The 17,287-nt window shown below is 45.6% G+C and overlaps 1 protein-coding gene across 1 annotated transcript; it reads left to right on the top strand.

The window, feature by feature from the left end:
- Positions 1-2,712: 2,712 nt before the first annotated feature.
- LOC140565508 (uncharacterized) lies at positions 2,713-17,236 on the top strand. Its single transcript, XM_072691441.1, has 4 exons — positions 2,713-2,925; positions 8,134-10,810; positions 11,887-11,975; positions 13,538-17,236. Exons 1-4 carry the CDS (start codon positions 2,809-2,811, stop codon positions 13,628-13,630), a joined length of 2,976 nt encoding a protein of 991 aa, XP_072547542.1. The 5' UTR covers positions 2,713-2,808; the 3' UTR covers positions 13,631-17,236.
- Positions 17,237-17,287: the final 51 nt, after the last annotated feature.

The raw sequence follows: 17,287 nt of genomic DNA, 5'->3' as shown, positions 1-17,287 counted from the left end.
TGGTGGGCCGATACCGACCCAATCGGTGTTCAGGGGAGTGTTCAGGGGTCCTGTCTGGGGCTGTCGGGATGTTGGGCCCTATGACAAGATAATAGACTACTTAATTAACCCCTTAACACTCCAAGGCCTATCACACACCAAGGTGACAGGGACCTCTGTACAAACTGGTGGGGCTAATAGCACTTAGGGGTTAATTTCTTTTTTGGACCCCTGTCTTGAATGGGGTCCAAAAAAATGCCCCTGAGGGTGTTTACTATCCTATAACAGAGCATGCTCCCAGATCCTCCAAAACACTGCAGTCAAATCACATTGTGTGTGTGTGTGTGTGTGTATGTGTGTGTGTGTGTGTGTGTGGTACACCTCATAACCCACAGGACTCGTCCCAGATACCACAGGACACCTTTGAAGGTCTTGAAGGTGGCGTGCAGAGATTTTCGGTGGCAAAAAGGGGACATGCAGAATATTAGGGAGGTGGTTTTAATGTTATGGCTGATTGGTGTAAATAAGGCCTAGGCTTTACTAACGGTCAGCAGGACGGACATCTACCTCCATAAATATTTATATCTATAAAGGTCTGCTCCAATACGTGTCAATTTAATGGCTTTATTTCCCTCAGTGGGAAAACCTTGTATCTCCATTTTTGTTTCCTGTATTTCGTTTTTCACTTTTTGGCACAATCTCAATCTGGCCGTCGTTCTTTATATTATATCAGAACTTCATGATGAATGGACCAATAGAAATGCTCCGAAATGACCCGGGATATAGTCTCGTTACATTGACTTCCATTGAAAGTTAGGAAGGTTTTTTCCTTCTCCTGTAAAGTTGTTAGTTTGGAGACACGTGACAGCTGTGGTGTGTTCCCTCGTGTCCATTAACAGATCCTGCTGTTAGAGCCAGTGGCTCTAACTAATACATGATGCCTATTGAATAACTTTTGTAGGCCGGCTGTAATCCAGCGAGCATGGCTGTGTTGGCTCTGCTGCTGTCGCTGAAGTCAATCCTCAGTGGAGTTCGGCCTCTGCCAGCCTCGGGGATTCAGAGCCACAGTTAAAGCCCAGCAGGGTTTATGTGTAAAGCACAGAAGCGGATTGCTCTCCGAAAGCACCAAACTGTCACCGGTGCTCGTCCAAGCCTCCACTGCGCCCCTCACCACCCCTACTGCTCTACTCTCTGCTGTAGAGCTGGCAGGGTTTCCCCAGTGCAGGTGGTGAAGACGTGGAGACCTCTCTGCAGACGTGGGCAGAGATGTGTCCACTAAGATTGGGGCATTCAGCACAAGCAGGTTCACGTTCATGCTGGACGTGATGCAGTTTGCTCTTCTACTGAGGGCTCCAAGAGAAGATAAACCAGCAGACCGGCCATCGAATGCATACAATTTATAGACAAAAGTATTTGGACACCTACATAAGCTTTTAGGACGTCCCGTTCTAAACCCATAGGCATTATTAATATGGAGCTGGTTATCTAAGCTCTAAGAGCAGCAGTTATTGAGTCAGTCCAGTGGGGCACTCACTGAATCTTCATGATTCAAATGAATCACAAATGAATCCCCTCCTGGTCAAGCGACCCATCTGCATCGTCAGAGAGAATGACCTTGGTGAAATCGACTTTGAAACTAAAGGGGCGTGAGCAAAAGCAGCCAGTCGATAGCTGCCCACTGCCCGCTGCCCAAAGTGCAGGCTACCTAGAGGGCGACGCGATCTGACCGCGTTTAAAGTGGCTTATGTCACGGGCCGCTCCTCCGCATGGTCCCAGTGCTGCAGGAAACCTGCCCTCATTGTAGCCCAACTGCACTTTATTAGGAACCCCCTGGTGCCGAGTTGTGCTGATGCCCAGTTGGGCTGTGTGTTAGACATCCTATAGACCTTCATCAGTGGTCAGTTGCTGACCATAGAGGAGCCATTTTTGGGGACATACACTATGTGGCCAAATATTTGTGGACACCTCTTCTAATAAATGCATTGAACTACTTTAAGTTGCACCTATTGCTGCTGACACACACACAGCTTGTCTAGTCCCTGTAGAGAAGAAGTACTGCCAATAGATTAGGACTCTCTGGAGCAGATAAACATCATGAACCTATTGGCACCATGCTGCCTAATACCAGGTGTGGGCTATAGAGGGGGTTCTGTGTCATTTTCTCTTGAATATACTATATGGACAAAAGTATTGGGACACCTGCTCATTCCTTGTTTCTTAGTGAGGTAGCGTAAGTGAGGTCAGGATGTTGGATGATGATGATCACCACCACCCCACCTCATCACCCCCAACTACTCAACTCCTCATCCCAAACGTATTGGATTGAGCACCACATTCCAGAAATGCCACTCCTCCACAGCTCCTCAATGCTGGGGGGCTTTATACCCCTCTACTAGCCCACGCCTGGCATAAGGCAGCATGGTGCCAACAGGTTGTTGTTGTTTACCTGCTCCACAGAGTCCTATTTGACTTTACTAGACTAGACAAGCTGCGTCAGTGATGGGTGCACCTTTATAAGAAGTGGTGTCCACATACTTCTGGACATTTAGTGTAAAGAATTTAAGAACACCTTGTCATCTCTGGTAATCTCTGGTAATCCTGGTAATCAGTGCACTACAAGGTAGGTGTTTCTGATAAAGTGGACAGCGAGTGCAGAAACTGAAACCGTGCGCCCTCTGCTGGCCATTACGCACAGTTTTACGCGCAGGCTCACTGCCACTCCTGCCAATAGCCATTCCCTCCGCTTCACTTCACACCCCTCCGCCGCTGACTGATCGATACACAGCGAGGAGGACGCAGCCCGGACCTCCCGAGTTAAAGCATCTCTCTATGAGTTACTCCCGGCGCGTGGCCTCCTGGTTGTTCTCCCTGTCCGCACGTGTGGTCCAAGCATGCTGGAATAAGCTGGAGATGATCTCCGTTTGGCTGCTGTTTCTGAAGCTGCTGGTAGGTACCAACGATGCCGAGGCTGCTTTTTGCACCGTTTATGTGTGTGTGTGTGTGTAAGAAAGAGAGTGTGTGTGTGTGTGTGTGTGTTTGTGAGTGTGCGTGCGTGCGTGCGCGCGCTGCATCCATCATCACACCTGCTCTGATAAAATGCTCTGCATTGAGGCGAAGCGCGGGAGAAAGAAGGGGGGGGTGGGGGGGTGGGTGGTGGTATTGGTGGTCGAGGAGGGTATCTGGCGCGCGTGCGCTGGTTCACAGCATGCTTTACCCCCCCCCCACCCCCCACCCCCCCATCATCCCCCATTTCTCTACTCTCTGCTGTAGAGCTGGCAGGGTTTCCCCAGTGCAGGTGGTGAAGACTCTCTGCAGACGTGGGCAGAGATGTGTCCACTAAGGTTGGGGCATTCAGCACAAGCAGGCTCACGTTCATGCTGGACGTGATGCAGCTGGTCCTCATACTGAAGGCTCCAAGAGTGCATACAATTTATAGACAAAAATATTGGGACACCTACAGGAGCTTTTAGGACGTCCCATTCTAACCCCATAGGCATTATTAATATGGAGCTGGTCCTCCTTTGCTCTCAGCTCTACCAGCAGCAGCAGGTCTGGAGCTCTGCTGCAGTTACTGAGTCAGTTGGAGGCTTTTCTGCACTCTGTTCTGAGGAGCTCAGCACTCGGCCCTGACCCCGCTCTGTAACTTTACGTGGTCTGACAGACACTCGGTGGACACTGAGCTGCTCTCTGTGAGCTGTTCCTCCTAAACTCTTCCACTGTTCAATAATAACACCACTCACAGCTGATGGAGGAAGATCTAGGAGGGAAGGTCTAAATTTCACCAGCTGACTTGTTGGTGTTGGTGCAGCGGTGTCTCCTATTACATACAGAACCACGCTGGAGTTCAGTGAGCAGAACCTTCAGAACCTCCCGTTCTTTCACTGATGTGTGGAGGAAAGGCAGACTGCAGGAGTAGGGGCTGGATTTTATACACCTGTGGTGGCGATGGGATTGAATCAGACACCTGAATTCACTGATGAAGAGGATACACTTACAAGTCTTACACCTGTTTACATCTGGTCACTTTATCCGTGTTGAGTATCGGGATTATATCTGGATATCCCATCATATCAGAGAAATCCCATCACTCAAATCACTTCAGCAGCTGGTGTGGGCTGCATTTGAGCCACAGGTTGTAGCAGTACAACCAAAACTCCTCCCAGTACAACCAAAACTCCTCCCCATGCATTACGTCACTGTGCATGTGACCATGGAGGACGGTCAGACCCTGTTCACACCTGCTCACTTCATTGGGCTAGTATCTAGAATCTGGATTGTATCCTGATCAGATTTGAGGGACATGTATTTACACTGGGTAGTCAGATGCGTCTCCGGTTAGTCTGATCACTGTACGGGATGAAGTATGCAAATTCACCCATTGCACAGCAGTTATTACTGGTGTATTGATTGTACTGGGAGGGGTTTATGTTGTGCAGGGAGGGGTTTTGGTTGTACTGGGAGGGTTTTCGGTTGTGCAGGGAGGGTTTTCGGTTGTATTGGGAGGGTTTTCGGTTGTATTGGGAGGGGTTTATGTTGTATTGGGAGGGGTTTATGTTGTATTGGGAGGGGTTTTGGTTGTACTGGGAGGGTTTTCGGTTGTGCTGGGAGGGGTTTATGTTGTATTGGGAGGGGTTTTGGTTGTACTGGGAGGGTTTTCGGTTGTGCAGGGAGGGGTTTATGTTGTATTGGGAGGGGTTTTGGTTGTACTGGGAGGGTTTTCGGTTGTGCAGGGAGGGGTTTATGTTGTATTGGGAGTGGTTTATGTTGTGCAGGGAGGGGTTTATGTTGTATTGGGAGGGGTTTTGGTTGTACTGGGAGGGTTTTCGGTTGTGCAGGGAGGGGTTTATGTTGTATTGGGAGGGGTTTTGGTTGTACTGGGAGGGTTTTCGGTTGTGCAGGGAGGGGTTTATGTTGTATTGGGAGGGGTTTCGGTTGTGTTAGGAGGGGTTTCGGTTGTGCTAGAAGGGGATTCAGATGTGTAGGGAGGGGTTTGTCTGAACCTGGCACAGTCTGAACTGGCCATGTTGGTCAGCCGTCCCACTGTAAATGATTTAGTGGACAGTGGAAGAGTGACTGATTTCTAATGGCCCCTTCCCAGACTCCTCTGCATCTCCAACCTTCTTTCTGAAGGCATCTGAGAGCTCTTTGGATCTGTCCATGGTGGTGATCTTCTTCACCACTCACTTTAACCATCAAGAGTTGATGGTTTAAATAAGACCAGTCAAATATTTGGACACACCTGATTGAATGTGTGCTGATCAGTATCTTTAATCTTGTCTATATGACCAGATCAGCTCTGTTCAGGTCAGCCTACAACTTGGGCCTACTTGAAACCCCCCCAGCCATGAAATCCTATCTACAGTGGATTCCCATGGGTCCCCAGTGTCCTCTTTGGTATGGTCAGCCTAGCGTTTGGACCAAAAATGTATAAGATGATGATCAGCACACATTCAACTAGGTGTTTCCAAACTTTTGCCTGGTGCTGTATGCATGTTATACAGTAGATATTCTTGTTGCAGTGGGCGGAGCTTATGCCTCTCTTTTGAGCCTCCTGTACTGAGCTCTGCTCTGCGGGTTTATCCTCAGAATAAAAGTCAGAGGAAGGTTGCGATAGGGATTTGAACCCAGATTAACTCAAATGGATTTTCACATTTACAGACAGACAGACAGACAGACAGACTCGAATACACGCTCGATAGGGTGTATTTGGGGTGAATGATGGTCACTCATCATCAGCGCTCAAACCGAAGAGGACACGCTGCCCTTTCCATCCAATAACGTGAATAGATTTTTATTCGTTGCCCCGATTTCAGTTCATTCACAGTTATCCTGCATAAAACCCAGTAGATGGATTAACTAGCCGAGGCCTGTCGGAGCCTCGCTGGCTGAACGTTCAAATAGTTGCTATTCTTTAATAATAAGCAAGACTGCTGGATGGATTTCCCTCGGAGGCGCTGCTGGGAAGACTGTGTTACCAAGCAACCATTTCTTGCTGTTTCCTGCTGGATTGTGACACAACGTAAAACCTGACACTCAGCAGAACATATTCTAGAGCTTGGAGATGGTGTTATGGAGATAAAGAGCAATATGGTGCCTCTCTCTCTCTCTCTCTCTCACTCTCTCACTCTCTCTCTCTTTCTGTGGCGCTCATACCTCTGACTGTCCTCTCTGAGGATCCCCAAAAAAGAAGAAGAGCGAAGTACAGTCTCACAGATGTCAGATATTATGCTGATAGATGCTGAATGTTGCACAGGGTTCTTTGAGCAATGCCACAGGAGAACCACATTTGATTTTGCACAGAACCTCTATATAATATATGTGTGAGAACCTTTTAAAAGGCTTAAAGAGTATCCACCCTCAGTATCAGCTGGTCTCCCGCCCCCTCAGCATGTTTGATAAATGCACATTAGGGGGTCGATAACAAGTGGGTGTGGGGGCGGGGCTTAGTGAGGAGCGAGCAAGGTAGAAAGCAGCCAATCAGAGGCACGGTCGCCATGGCAAACCGTGGGAATATTAGCATTCGGACGGATTTTCCCTTCATCTCTCTCTTCATCTCTTACAGACACAGAATCAGAACTGATTTGTCAGCCTCTAGGGGGCGCATTAGCCACCAAAGTGACATTCTTCAGCATAAAATACATCATATGGACAAAAGTATTGGGACACCTGCTCATTCGTTTCTTACTCACGCTTTGAAGAACCTTTCACTTGATCTACTCGAGGTTCTTTAGCTTTTCTTAATGGAACCAATTGTGGTTCTACTATGGCATCACTCAAAGAGCCATGTGAAGCACCTTTCTTGAAGTCATTATGTCATTGCATTATGGTTGAGTATGGGTTTGGGCTCTTGGTACCCCTGGTCACCTCCCTTTAACTCAGTCATACACTATATGGACAAAAGTATTGGGACACACCTCCCACTTAATCACTGAATTCAGGTGTCTCATTCAGTCCCATTTCCACCACAGGTGTATCAAATCAAGCCCCTAGCCCTGCAGTCTGCCTTTCCTACACACACCAGTGAGAGAACAGGAGGTTCTAAAGAGCTCACTGAACTCCAGAGTGGTTCTGTATGTAATAGGAGACACCGCTGCACCAACAACAAGTCAGCTGGTGAAATTTCCTCCCTCCTAGATCTTCCTCCATCAGCTGTGAGTGGTATTATTGAACAGGAGGAACCACAGAGAGCAACTCAGTGTCCACCGAGTGTCCGACCAACAGTCTCCAGCGCTCTGCTGACTCAAGGGGATGAAGAACTGGGCATCATAAAAGCTCCTGTAGGTAGAACGAGGAGGTGTCCCAATACTTTTGTCCATATAGTGTATCTCTCTCTGTTTCAGAGTCTGGCCGTCTAACTCAAAGCAGAAGCTACCAGCCCAACTCAAGCCCAAGAGTTCTCCCCTGGGTCTTAGAGTCACCTCCCACATTATCATTATACTGATGGCACTCTGTTATAATTTATATATATATATATATAAAACTTATATATCTTATATACCACTTAATACATCAGCCATAATGCAAACAGACTGCACAAACTAACCTAAATACAGCAAAAATGCAGAGAAAGCAGGGGTGTGAAATTCAGGCAGCTTCTTATGCATATGCAAATCATAGCTTTTCTCCAAGCTTTACTGTGGGCTCATTTTTTTTAGCCTCCAGGCAAAGCTGCCTGTCTGCTTATGTCCCTTTTGGTACTACAGCATTGATCTTGGGTTTTGCATATATATATATATATATATAAGTAGGACGAATATTGTCCACGTGAGTTCTCAGGGGGTCACGTGTTTAGCGTTCAGCTCCAAGGCCAATAAACCTCCCTTTAATGTAAAGTCTCAACCCACTTAGACAGATTCCATGCTCGGTTTGAAACCTGCCTCATGGTGAGTTACCCTCTCAAAGACTTCCGCCCACCTCTCATGTCTTGCAGCATGATGGGTGGAGCGTCTCGGTGAAATTTAAGTGACAGGGTGCGACCAAAAACATCGTAAGACAGTCGTGCCACCTCCTTAACTCCTTAACGTTGCGTTATAGTCAATCATCCCTCGGAGGGAGGGCCTGTGTTGGTCTGAGATACGTTTGATGTTGTATGTCTTCCCCTACTCGTGATCTTCCCTCATTCTAAACAGACCCTTTTCAATCTTACCTCCACAGAGAGCCACAGCTGGTGTGAGAAGGCCAAATGGGAGTGAAATAGATGAAGCCAGGAGAGACTCTTTAAATCAGCAACAAAAAGAGCAAGAATACCTCTCCAAGGCCGTCACCATGGAGACCGGCCAACTTTCAGAAATGGCTGATCCGAAAGAATATAAAATGGATCTGGGGGATGCAGAAGAGGAGAAATGCCAGCGGAGCGAGGAGGATCAGACAGACTGCTTTGATGCATTTTTCTCCGAAAGCCTGGATACTGAAAAGAGCAACTCCCCAACCGTGATCGAGCACAAAAGCAACGAGGTAGCCAATGATGGTGAGAGTTCTGAGGAACCAGTCAAAAGAACGCTCTCGCAGGGCGAGGCGGAGAATGAGAAAGAGGAGTCAACGCATCTCGGAGAGTTCACATCGTCTCCAGAGCCAGACACCGAACTCCAAGTGCAGGACCAGCCAGTGGTAGAAGATGACAACAACCCACCTACTTTGGAAGCCAATGGGACAGAGCATCAGGAGCCACAGGAAGGTCCAGAATTGGAGCAAGACAACAGCAATCCGTCCACTTTTGAGACCAGTGGGGAAGAGCACCAAGAACCACAGGAAAGTCCACAGTTGGAGCATGAAGACAGCAATCCGTCCACTTTTGAGACCAGTGCGGAAGAGCACCAAGAACCACAGGAAGGTCTGAAAATAGAGCAAGAAGACGACAACCCATCTACTTTGGAAGCCAATGGAGGAGAACACCAAGGAGAGGACGAGAGTCCAAAGGTAGAGGAAGAAGACAACAACCCATCTGCTTTGGAAGCCAATGGGGAAGAACATCAAGGACAGGACGAGAGTCCAAAGGTAGAGGAAGAAGACAACATCTCATCTGCTTTGGAGGCCAGTGGGGAAGAACATCAAGGACAGGACGAGAGTCCAAAGGTAGAGGAAGAAGACAACATCTCGTCTGCTTTGGAGGCCAGTGGGGAAGAACATCAAGGACAGGACGAGAGTCCAAAGGTAGAAGAAGAAGACAACAACTCATCTGCTTTGGAAGCCAGTGGAGAAGAACACCAAGGACAGGACGAGAGTCTAGAACTAGAGCCAGGAGACAACAGCCCATCCACAGTTGAGCCCAGTGAGATGGAGCCCCAAGAACCGCAGGAGAGTCCAAAAACAGAGCAAGAATCCATGTTGGAACAGCAAATCAAGGAGCTAGCCGTTTCTGATGCCTCCACAGAATCTTGCCATGACAATGACCAAGATGATCTGAGTGACTGTCTGCAGGTAGAGATAGCCATTGTTTCATCAGACAGCGATGCTGATGCTGAAGCGTTTCCTCCTGTTGTTGACACAGAGGATACTGGTGACACTGTGGGGTTGGATGGATTTGATGCTTGTGAAGAACCACACAGACAAGAAGATGTAGACGGAACCAAGGTAGAAGAAGAAGATAGCAATACAGCACTGGAGAATAACGTGGACCTTGAAGAGGAAGCTCTGGCTGAGACGATGGACAGCATCGATATCTTGGAGCAGCCAGAATGTCCTACAGAATGTGAGATAGAAGACCTTTCATATGAGGGCTCTATACACTACCGAAGTTTAACAAAGATCCCAGAGGATGAGGAGGATTTGAACCAAAACCCGAAGCACAGCTTGCAGCGCTTGTCCGCCTCAACCTCTGAGCTGGACAAGAAGTTGCCTCAAGACTACTGCGTGGTGGAGGAGACAAAGAGCGAGAACGTCAGCACCGAACATGTGGACTTCAGGATGGCTCGTCAGCAGTGGAAGAAGATGGAGGAGCAGAACAAGGGCCAATTGCACCAGACCCCCGTCAAACAGGCCACCAGTCCGGGTGGCCATAACTTCATGTACACACCTGTGCGTAACCTGGAGCGTCACAAGAAAGACCAAGACTCTGACAGTTTAAGTCTCGGTGATTACCAGTACACCCAGTTTAGCCCTTGTTCAGAAGACTCCGGGCTGGACGATACAAGCTACAGGTCTCCTTACGATGAACCTGAAACTCCAGTTGAAAAGGAGATACGTGAGACTATGGAGCGAGAGGAATCATTCAAGCGAGAGAGGGCACTATCAAGGCCGTCTTCTGGTGAACCCATGCAAAGTAAGCCCAGACCAGCCACTTTGCTGACAGGTAGATCCGACCCAGAAGAAAGAAAAAGAGTGTATAACACTCCCGAGGACAGGTGCAGGTCTCTGAGATCGCCCAGCTCCAGAACCCCAACCTTCTCCATCACAGCTTCACCTTCTTCGAGACCAACCTACCATGAGATGGTGGCCAACAACGTCATCATCCTGGAGCCAGATTCTTATCCCACAAGCCCAAGGCACAGGGGGAAAGGTCTGCTCTCTCCAGGGTCAAACAGGTTCCACGAGTGGCCCTCAGACATGGCCAATGTCATCATATTGGAAACCTCGAATCTCATTATCCGAAGTGCCTCGGAGTTCTGCCTGAGCACCGCATGCCAGGAAACGCAAGAGAGCACCTTCCACAACAACCCTTTCTTCAAACTGAGATCCCACAGCACACAGTCGCTGGTGGATCAGGAGATCAAAGTGGTGAGGCAGAGAGATGAGGAGTTCAGGAGACAGAGGGCCCAGTTGTATGCCAAAGAGAAGTACGACACTGTCCTGGTGTCTCCCAGCTTACTGGAGAGTTTCAACTACGATAGAGCAGGTTTGAAGACTCGTTGAAGATTTTGCAAAGCAATTAGCAACAGTATAGTACTGATACCTGGTTTTCCTCATAGAGCTTAGAGTGTTAGGGTGACTGTAACGGCAGTTGTTTATTTTCCCATTGGACTTCTGACTGTCCCATTGAACCATTAGTGAGAGTTTTAAGACAAATGGCAAATATTTACTCAATAATTAATGGATTGCTCAAAGTTTTACACTTCAAAAAATGAAATCTTAGCAAGTGAAATCCTCTTAAATCTTGTCTAAATCTGATATTTCCCATTTTTAATTGGTAAAAAATTATTATAGGATTTTTTGAAACTTATTTTACTTTTATTTGTAAGTATCTTTATCCACTATCGACTACTACCTAAAGTGTCTTATTCTACTGCCGACTTATTTATTTATAAAAAGAGTAATATTACCTGTCAAAGGAATAAGTAGACTAAACTAAAAAACAAGGTCATTAATCCTATAATATTCCTATTACAATCTCAAAATGAGAAACTGTAGATACCCTATATGGACAAAAGTATTGGGACACCTGTTCATTCCTTAATTCTTCGTCCGAAAGCAAGGGTATTAAAAAGAGTTCATCCTGCCTTTGTTGGAGTAACTGTCTCTACTGTCCAGGGAAGAAGTAGAGCTCTCTGCTAGATTTTAGAGAGGCATTGCTGTGAGGATTTGATTGCGTTCAGTGACAAGAGTGTTAGTGAGGTCAGGATGTTGGATGATGATGATCACCACCCCACCTCATCATCCCCAACTCCCCAACTCATTCCCAAAGTACTGGGATTGTCCACAGCTCAATGCCAGGAGGCTTTACACCCCTCTAGCCCATGCCTGGAATTAGCCATGGTCCTAGACAAGCTGTGCGTGTGTGTGCATTTACACATGTGTGTCAGCAATGTTACAATTGCTAAAAGCATTCTTTAGAAGGGGTGTCCACATACATTTGGACATACATTTAAGAGGATTACACTTGTTAGGATACTATGTAGTAATCAATAATTGCAGGTTGTCGTCTAGACCTGCAGACAGGTGTATATTTCTTAACGAACTGTCTTCCTTCTGCAGGAGATATCCCAGCCAGATGCAAGTCCTCCCCTTCCTCCCCTTCGAAGATACGCAAAATGGACCGATCCGTTTTGTCCTGTGATCAGAAGGTATTCCCCCTGCCGTTACTTCTACCTCCTTAGCATCCAAGCCTTATTACACCCTCAGGCGCATTGGTCAGTACCCACATGGAAAACATTCTGGTGGGTCCTGGCCAAAAGGTTAATATCATGATTGCTAATTGTCCATGTAATCCCTTTAATTAGATAAAAGGCCCAGCTGTTGGCAGGTTCTAGAGCTTTGCTAAAGTCTGATGTCTAACACTCGGATTCACCCAAAGCCCCTTTCACACCCTGATATTTCCCGGCAATTAAATGAAAGCCTGGTGAAGTTGACCTGGCAATTTACCTGCAGGAGAACCAGCAAAGTACTTGGGAAGTTACTGGGAGGCTCATGTCTGAACAGAATCTGATCGATACCAGGAAATACAGCAGCATCTAGATTACAGCCAGCCATTGAAAGGTGACTACAATGCTTTTGTTTACTGGTTTGGTGTTTTGGGTTGTTTTTGGGAGTGCAATTGGAAAGGAAGTGTATATAAACCTAGAGAAAAGTGGCCGGTGTTGACGATGGTGTGTATTTTTGTACATTGTTCAGAAATAAAGAACATTGTTAGCTTTGATGGCAAGTATGAGCACATGCACCCTAGTAAAACACCATTTAAAGCAGTATTATGCAAGAACTACACTTTTACTCCACTGCAGTAAATACAAATCATGCTTTGAGCGCCCCCTCATGGACAGCTGTATATGTGCATTTCTGGACAAGAAGCTTGATCTGAAGGTAGAGAAGCATGTGGACTGTAGAGGTGGTAGAGTAACACTACAGGATTTTACACTAATATGACTCTATGGGTTACGTAGCGTTATGCTAACAGTTCTGGAGAGAGGTTCTCCACCTGCAGCTCCACCACCAAAGCTCCATATAGTGCAGTAGCAGCAGTGTTCCGGTCCAGAGTGGGAATGACGGAGACGCCGTTCTCCCTGTTACAGTCAGTGGAGCATCAGCATGATCCTGCAGCTGATGTTTTAAGGTAGAACTGCTGCATGATGTTGCTTTGAGGGCTGCATCATATGACAGATATTCTGGGGAAGGATTTTATGTAATTTTGGTGGGGCATTGCTGTGAGGATTTGATTGCGTTCAGTGACAAGAGCGTTAGTGAGGTCAGGATGTTGGATGATGATCACCACCCCACCTTATCATCTCCAACTCCTTAACTCTTCCCAAAAGTATTGGGATGGTCCACAGCTCGATATCTGGGGGCTTTACACCCCTCTAGCCCACAACTGGAATTGGGCATGGTTCTATTCAGTTGGCAATACTTCTCCACAGGGACTAGACAAGCTTACGGGGAAAGAAAGGGGCTTACGGTTGAGCTCCCATAATGTAAACATCATATGACAGATATCTGGGGAAGGATTTTATGTGAGTGTGAATCCATGCAGATCTGTGCACCCCAAATGCATCCCGCCCTCAGCTGACGCTGTCAGCGTTCATCATATTACACCCTACCCTTTCACAAAAACTACTGACTTGCTATTAAACTTTGCACATTTCACCTTGAAACTGGAAACTGCATGCAGTTTTACAGGTGAAACTCTCCCCTTTAGTTCCCTGAGGCACCTTACACCGGAGTCCGGAGGAAGAGCGCCCTGGCTCAGAGATGGGAAGCAGGGATCTTCGCCAACCATCAACAGGACTGAACGATAGCCCAGAGCGCCCTAACAGAGTATGCTACATACCCACATTCAGCTATTTACAGAACTGAAGACTTATATTGAGTATACTCATAAATATAAAGGGTGCTACACAGAGTTCTTTACGCAGGTCCATAGAAGAACCACTTTTGGTTCCATAAAGAAGCATTTTTCTATAAGAGATGTGAGAATGACCCTTAAAAGTTGGTGAAGTACCTTTACATCATTTGAAGGTTTTTCAACCTGATAAACTGATACAAATATGGGTGTTTATGGGTCAAAAGTGGTTTTCCAAAAGTGGGCCTCGCCCAAAGAGCCTTTAATTAGGTGAAAACCCTTTGAAGAACCATCAACTGAAGGTTCTTCAAAGGGTTTTCACCTAATTAAAGGTTATTTATAATCACATTTATAATATTTTATGTTAAAAGGGTTCTTGGTGCGATGCCATAGAAGAACCACTCAGAAAGGTCTTTGGGTCCTTATGGATCCAAACGTGGTTCTTCTATGGCATCGTCCAAAGAATCCTTTTAACATAAAAAAGATGATTATGAATAAAATTTAAGTTGATGAAGAACTTTTGCATCATTTGAAGGTTCTAAAAGGTTCTGCACATATAAACATGAGTCCTTATGGATCCAAACGTGGTTCTTCTAGGTCTTCAAATCTCAACATTAAATCCAGCTTCCAGTTCTGGACCTTGTACTCCATGGTAGGTGTGACAACTAAGTGACCAATCAATTACATTAACTGTTCCTTTAACTTCCAACAAGAACAAAATCCAGGACTGGAAACTGGACTCAAGGTCCATATTTGGTGACTTGGGTTCTATTATTCTGCTTAAAGAACCCTATACAAGATCTGAGTGAAAACATTTAAATTATTGAAGAACCTGTTCATCAACTGAAGGTTCTCCAAAGCTCTTAAAGGTTCTTCACATATAAACGTGAGTCCTTATGAAGCCAAAGGTGTTTTTTATTGCTTTGCACAAAGAACCCTTTTAATATAAGAAATGTGAGAATAAATATAATATAAAAGTTGATGAAGAATCTTTAAAGAATGACTGATTGAGGGTTCTTCATACTTCTAAAAGGTTCTTCACATACAGGCATGGGTCCTTATGGAGCCAAAGGTGGTTCTTCTATGGCATCGTCCAAAGAATCCTTTCAACATGAAAGATGATTATGAATAAGCTGTTATATAATAAGTTGGTGAAGAACATTTGGGTCAATTGAAGGTTCTTCAAACAACTCAAATGTTCTCCTTTTATAAAAATCCTTTTATATAAATCCTTATTGAACCAAAAGTGGTTCTTCTATGGCATCACCCAAAGAAACCTTCAAAAATACGAAATGTGAGTATAAACAACCTTTAAATTACTGAAGAACCTGTACATCAACTGAAGGTTCTCCAAACCTCTAAAAGGTTCTTCACATACAAACATGGGTCTTTATGTTGCCAAAAGTGGTTCTTCTATGGTATATTCCAAATAACCCTTTTAATATAAGAGATGTGAGAATAAATAACCTTTAAGTTGATGAAGAACCTTTAAAGAACGACTGATTGAGGGTTCTTCATACTTCATAAAGGTTCTTCACATACAAACATGGGTTCTTATGGAGCCAAAGGTGGTTCTTCTATGGCATCACCCAAAGAACCCGAGATGTGACAACCTTTAAATTACTGAAGAACCTGTACATCAACTGAAGGTTCTCCAAACCTCTGGAAGGTTCTGCACATTTAAACATGGGTCCTTATGGAACCAAAAGTGGTTCTTCTATGGTATCATCCAAAGAACACTTTTAATATAAGAGATGTGAGAATGAATAACCTTTAAGTTGATGAGGAACCTTTAAAGAGCGACTGATTGAGGGTTCTTCAAGCTTCAAAAATGTTCTTCACATATAAACATGGGTCCTTATGGAAGCAAAAGTTTTTCTATGGCATCCCTTAAAGAACTCTTTGTAGCACCTTAGCTTTTTTAGGAGTGTAAAGTTTGCTGTGTTGACTGGATGCTATTCTTCTGAGGTGAGTGTCAAAGTGTCCAGGAGTGCCGTGGGGTCGCAGTTTGCAGTGCAGTTGACCTTTTTACATATTTTGATGTACTGTTTTGAGTCGTATGACATCAAACACACTGATGGTATTTTCATAATATATTTTCTCCTTGAAAAATTTTGTAATATGACATGAAGCACAATTTCTATGATCGTGAAGTGCGTTTTCAGACCGAAACGGAGAAAGAAAGGACGGAGCGAAGATGCCAAACAGATTTTTATTATTTGAATTTCAGCTGTTCTTGATGAAATGCATTCCTTATAATAACTACTGTCATATTTATGAGCCTTAGCGTATAGGTTTACAGTTACTGTAGAGACACCGTACGCAGATCAGCCATAACAATAACACCACCTCTCCCTGTTACTACACTCACTGTCCATTCTATCAGCTCCACTTCTCATATGGGGACTCAGGACCCCACAGCACTGACCACCACGAAGCAGACTGTAGTATTTTTTGGGTGGTGGGTCAGCATTCTCAGCACTGACTGCAGTGACACTGACTGACCTGGTGGTGGTACGGGTGTGTATGTAGTGTGTGTTGCGCTGGTGATACGAGTGGATCAGACACAGCAGTGCTGCTGGACTGAGAATAATCCACCAGAAATTGCATCCTGTGGGCGGAGTCTTACCACCACTGATGGTGGGAGGGTCTAATAGAGAGTGGACAGTGAGTGGACAGACACAGTGTTTAAGCACTCCAGCAGCACTGCTGCATCTAATCCACTCAACACACTACTAACAGACTCGCCGCCACCACCAGGTCAGTCAGTGTCACTGCAGTCAGTGCTGAGAATGCTGACCCACCACCCAAATAAATACTACAGTCTGCTCTGGTCTGCTGGTGGTCATCCTGTGGGGTCCTGAGCATTGAGGAACAAACAGGGTGACAGGAGGAGGCTGATAACAGAGTCTGCAGAGGATCAGATGGATACAGTCTGGAGGTAGAGGACAGGAAGTGGTGCTGATGTGATGGACGGTGAGTGTAGAAACTAGGAGAGGTGGTGTTAATGTTATGGCTGATCTGCGTATTTCCACAAGTGACTTCACAATAACCTGCTGTAGATTATAGACTGTAGAAGTGAAGTAGTCCTAGCAGAGCCAATCAGATAATTACTGAATTCATTTTAGAAGAAATGACCATATAGGACATGAACAGACTCCAAGCAAGCAAGCCAGTGAATGTTTACCAGGCTGTCGGTTCGAGTACTGTAGTTATTTCCAGCGTTTTTATGGTTTTTTTTTTTTTCAGACTTAATCTTGGTGTTGATCCAGTAGATATTGATTACGGTTGCGTTCGGCTGCACTGAATGTTTTGCTTTGTGGATTTTCTGAACATTGATGTTTCTAAGCAATGACTATCGCCTGCTTATCTCATTTATCCTTGCCAGTGAATAATCCCAGAAGACGAGTACATGTAGACGTTCATTATTATTCATTATTATTTGCTGTGCTGCGGACGGTGCATTAATATGAAGCTCGATTCATTTTCCTTACGCCATGTTTTCAATGCGGCCTATTCGTTTATCCTCCAAATAAAGAGATTTAACTGCTGAAACGGATCCGTGTGGTCATACATATGAGACGTGAGCCCTTCCTTGTTCTCCGG

Source organism: Salminus brasiliensis, chromosome 11, assembly GCF_030463535.1.
Source record: "Salminus brasiliensis chromosome 11, fSalBra1.hap2, whole genome shotgun sequence".
Taxonomy (NCBI): domain Eukaryota; kingdom Metazoa; phylum Chordata; class Actinopteri; order Characiformes; family Bryconidae; genus Salminus; species Salminus brasiliensis.
The sequence above is the reverse complement of the archived record's forward strand: the minus strand, read 5'-3'. Positions and strand labels throughout refer to the sequence as shown.

Excerpts from the sequence above, each read along its gene's own strand:
- LOC140565508 (XM_072691441.1), top strand. The coding sequence starts at position 2,809 with ATGAGTTACTCCCGGCGCGTGGCCTCCTGGTTGTTCTCCCTGTCCGCA. Across the intron at positions 2,926-8,133 it reads TGCTGTTTCTGAAGCTGCTG|AGAGCCACAGCTGGTGTGAG; the intron begins GTAGGTACCAAC and ends TTACCTCCACAG. Across the intron at positions 11,976-13,537 it reads TTTTGTCCTGTGATCAGAAG|TTCCCTGAGGCACCTTACAC; the intron begins GTATTCCCCCTG and ends TCTCCCCTTTAG.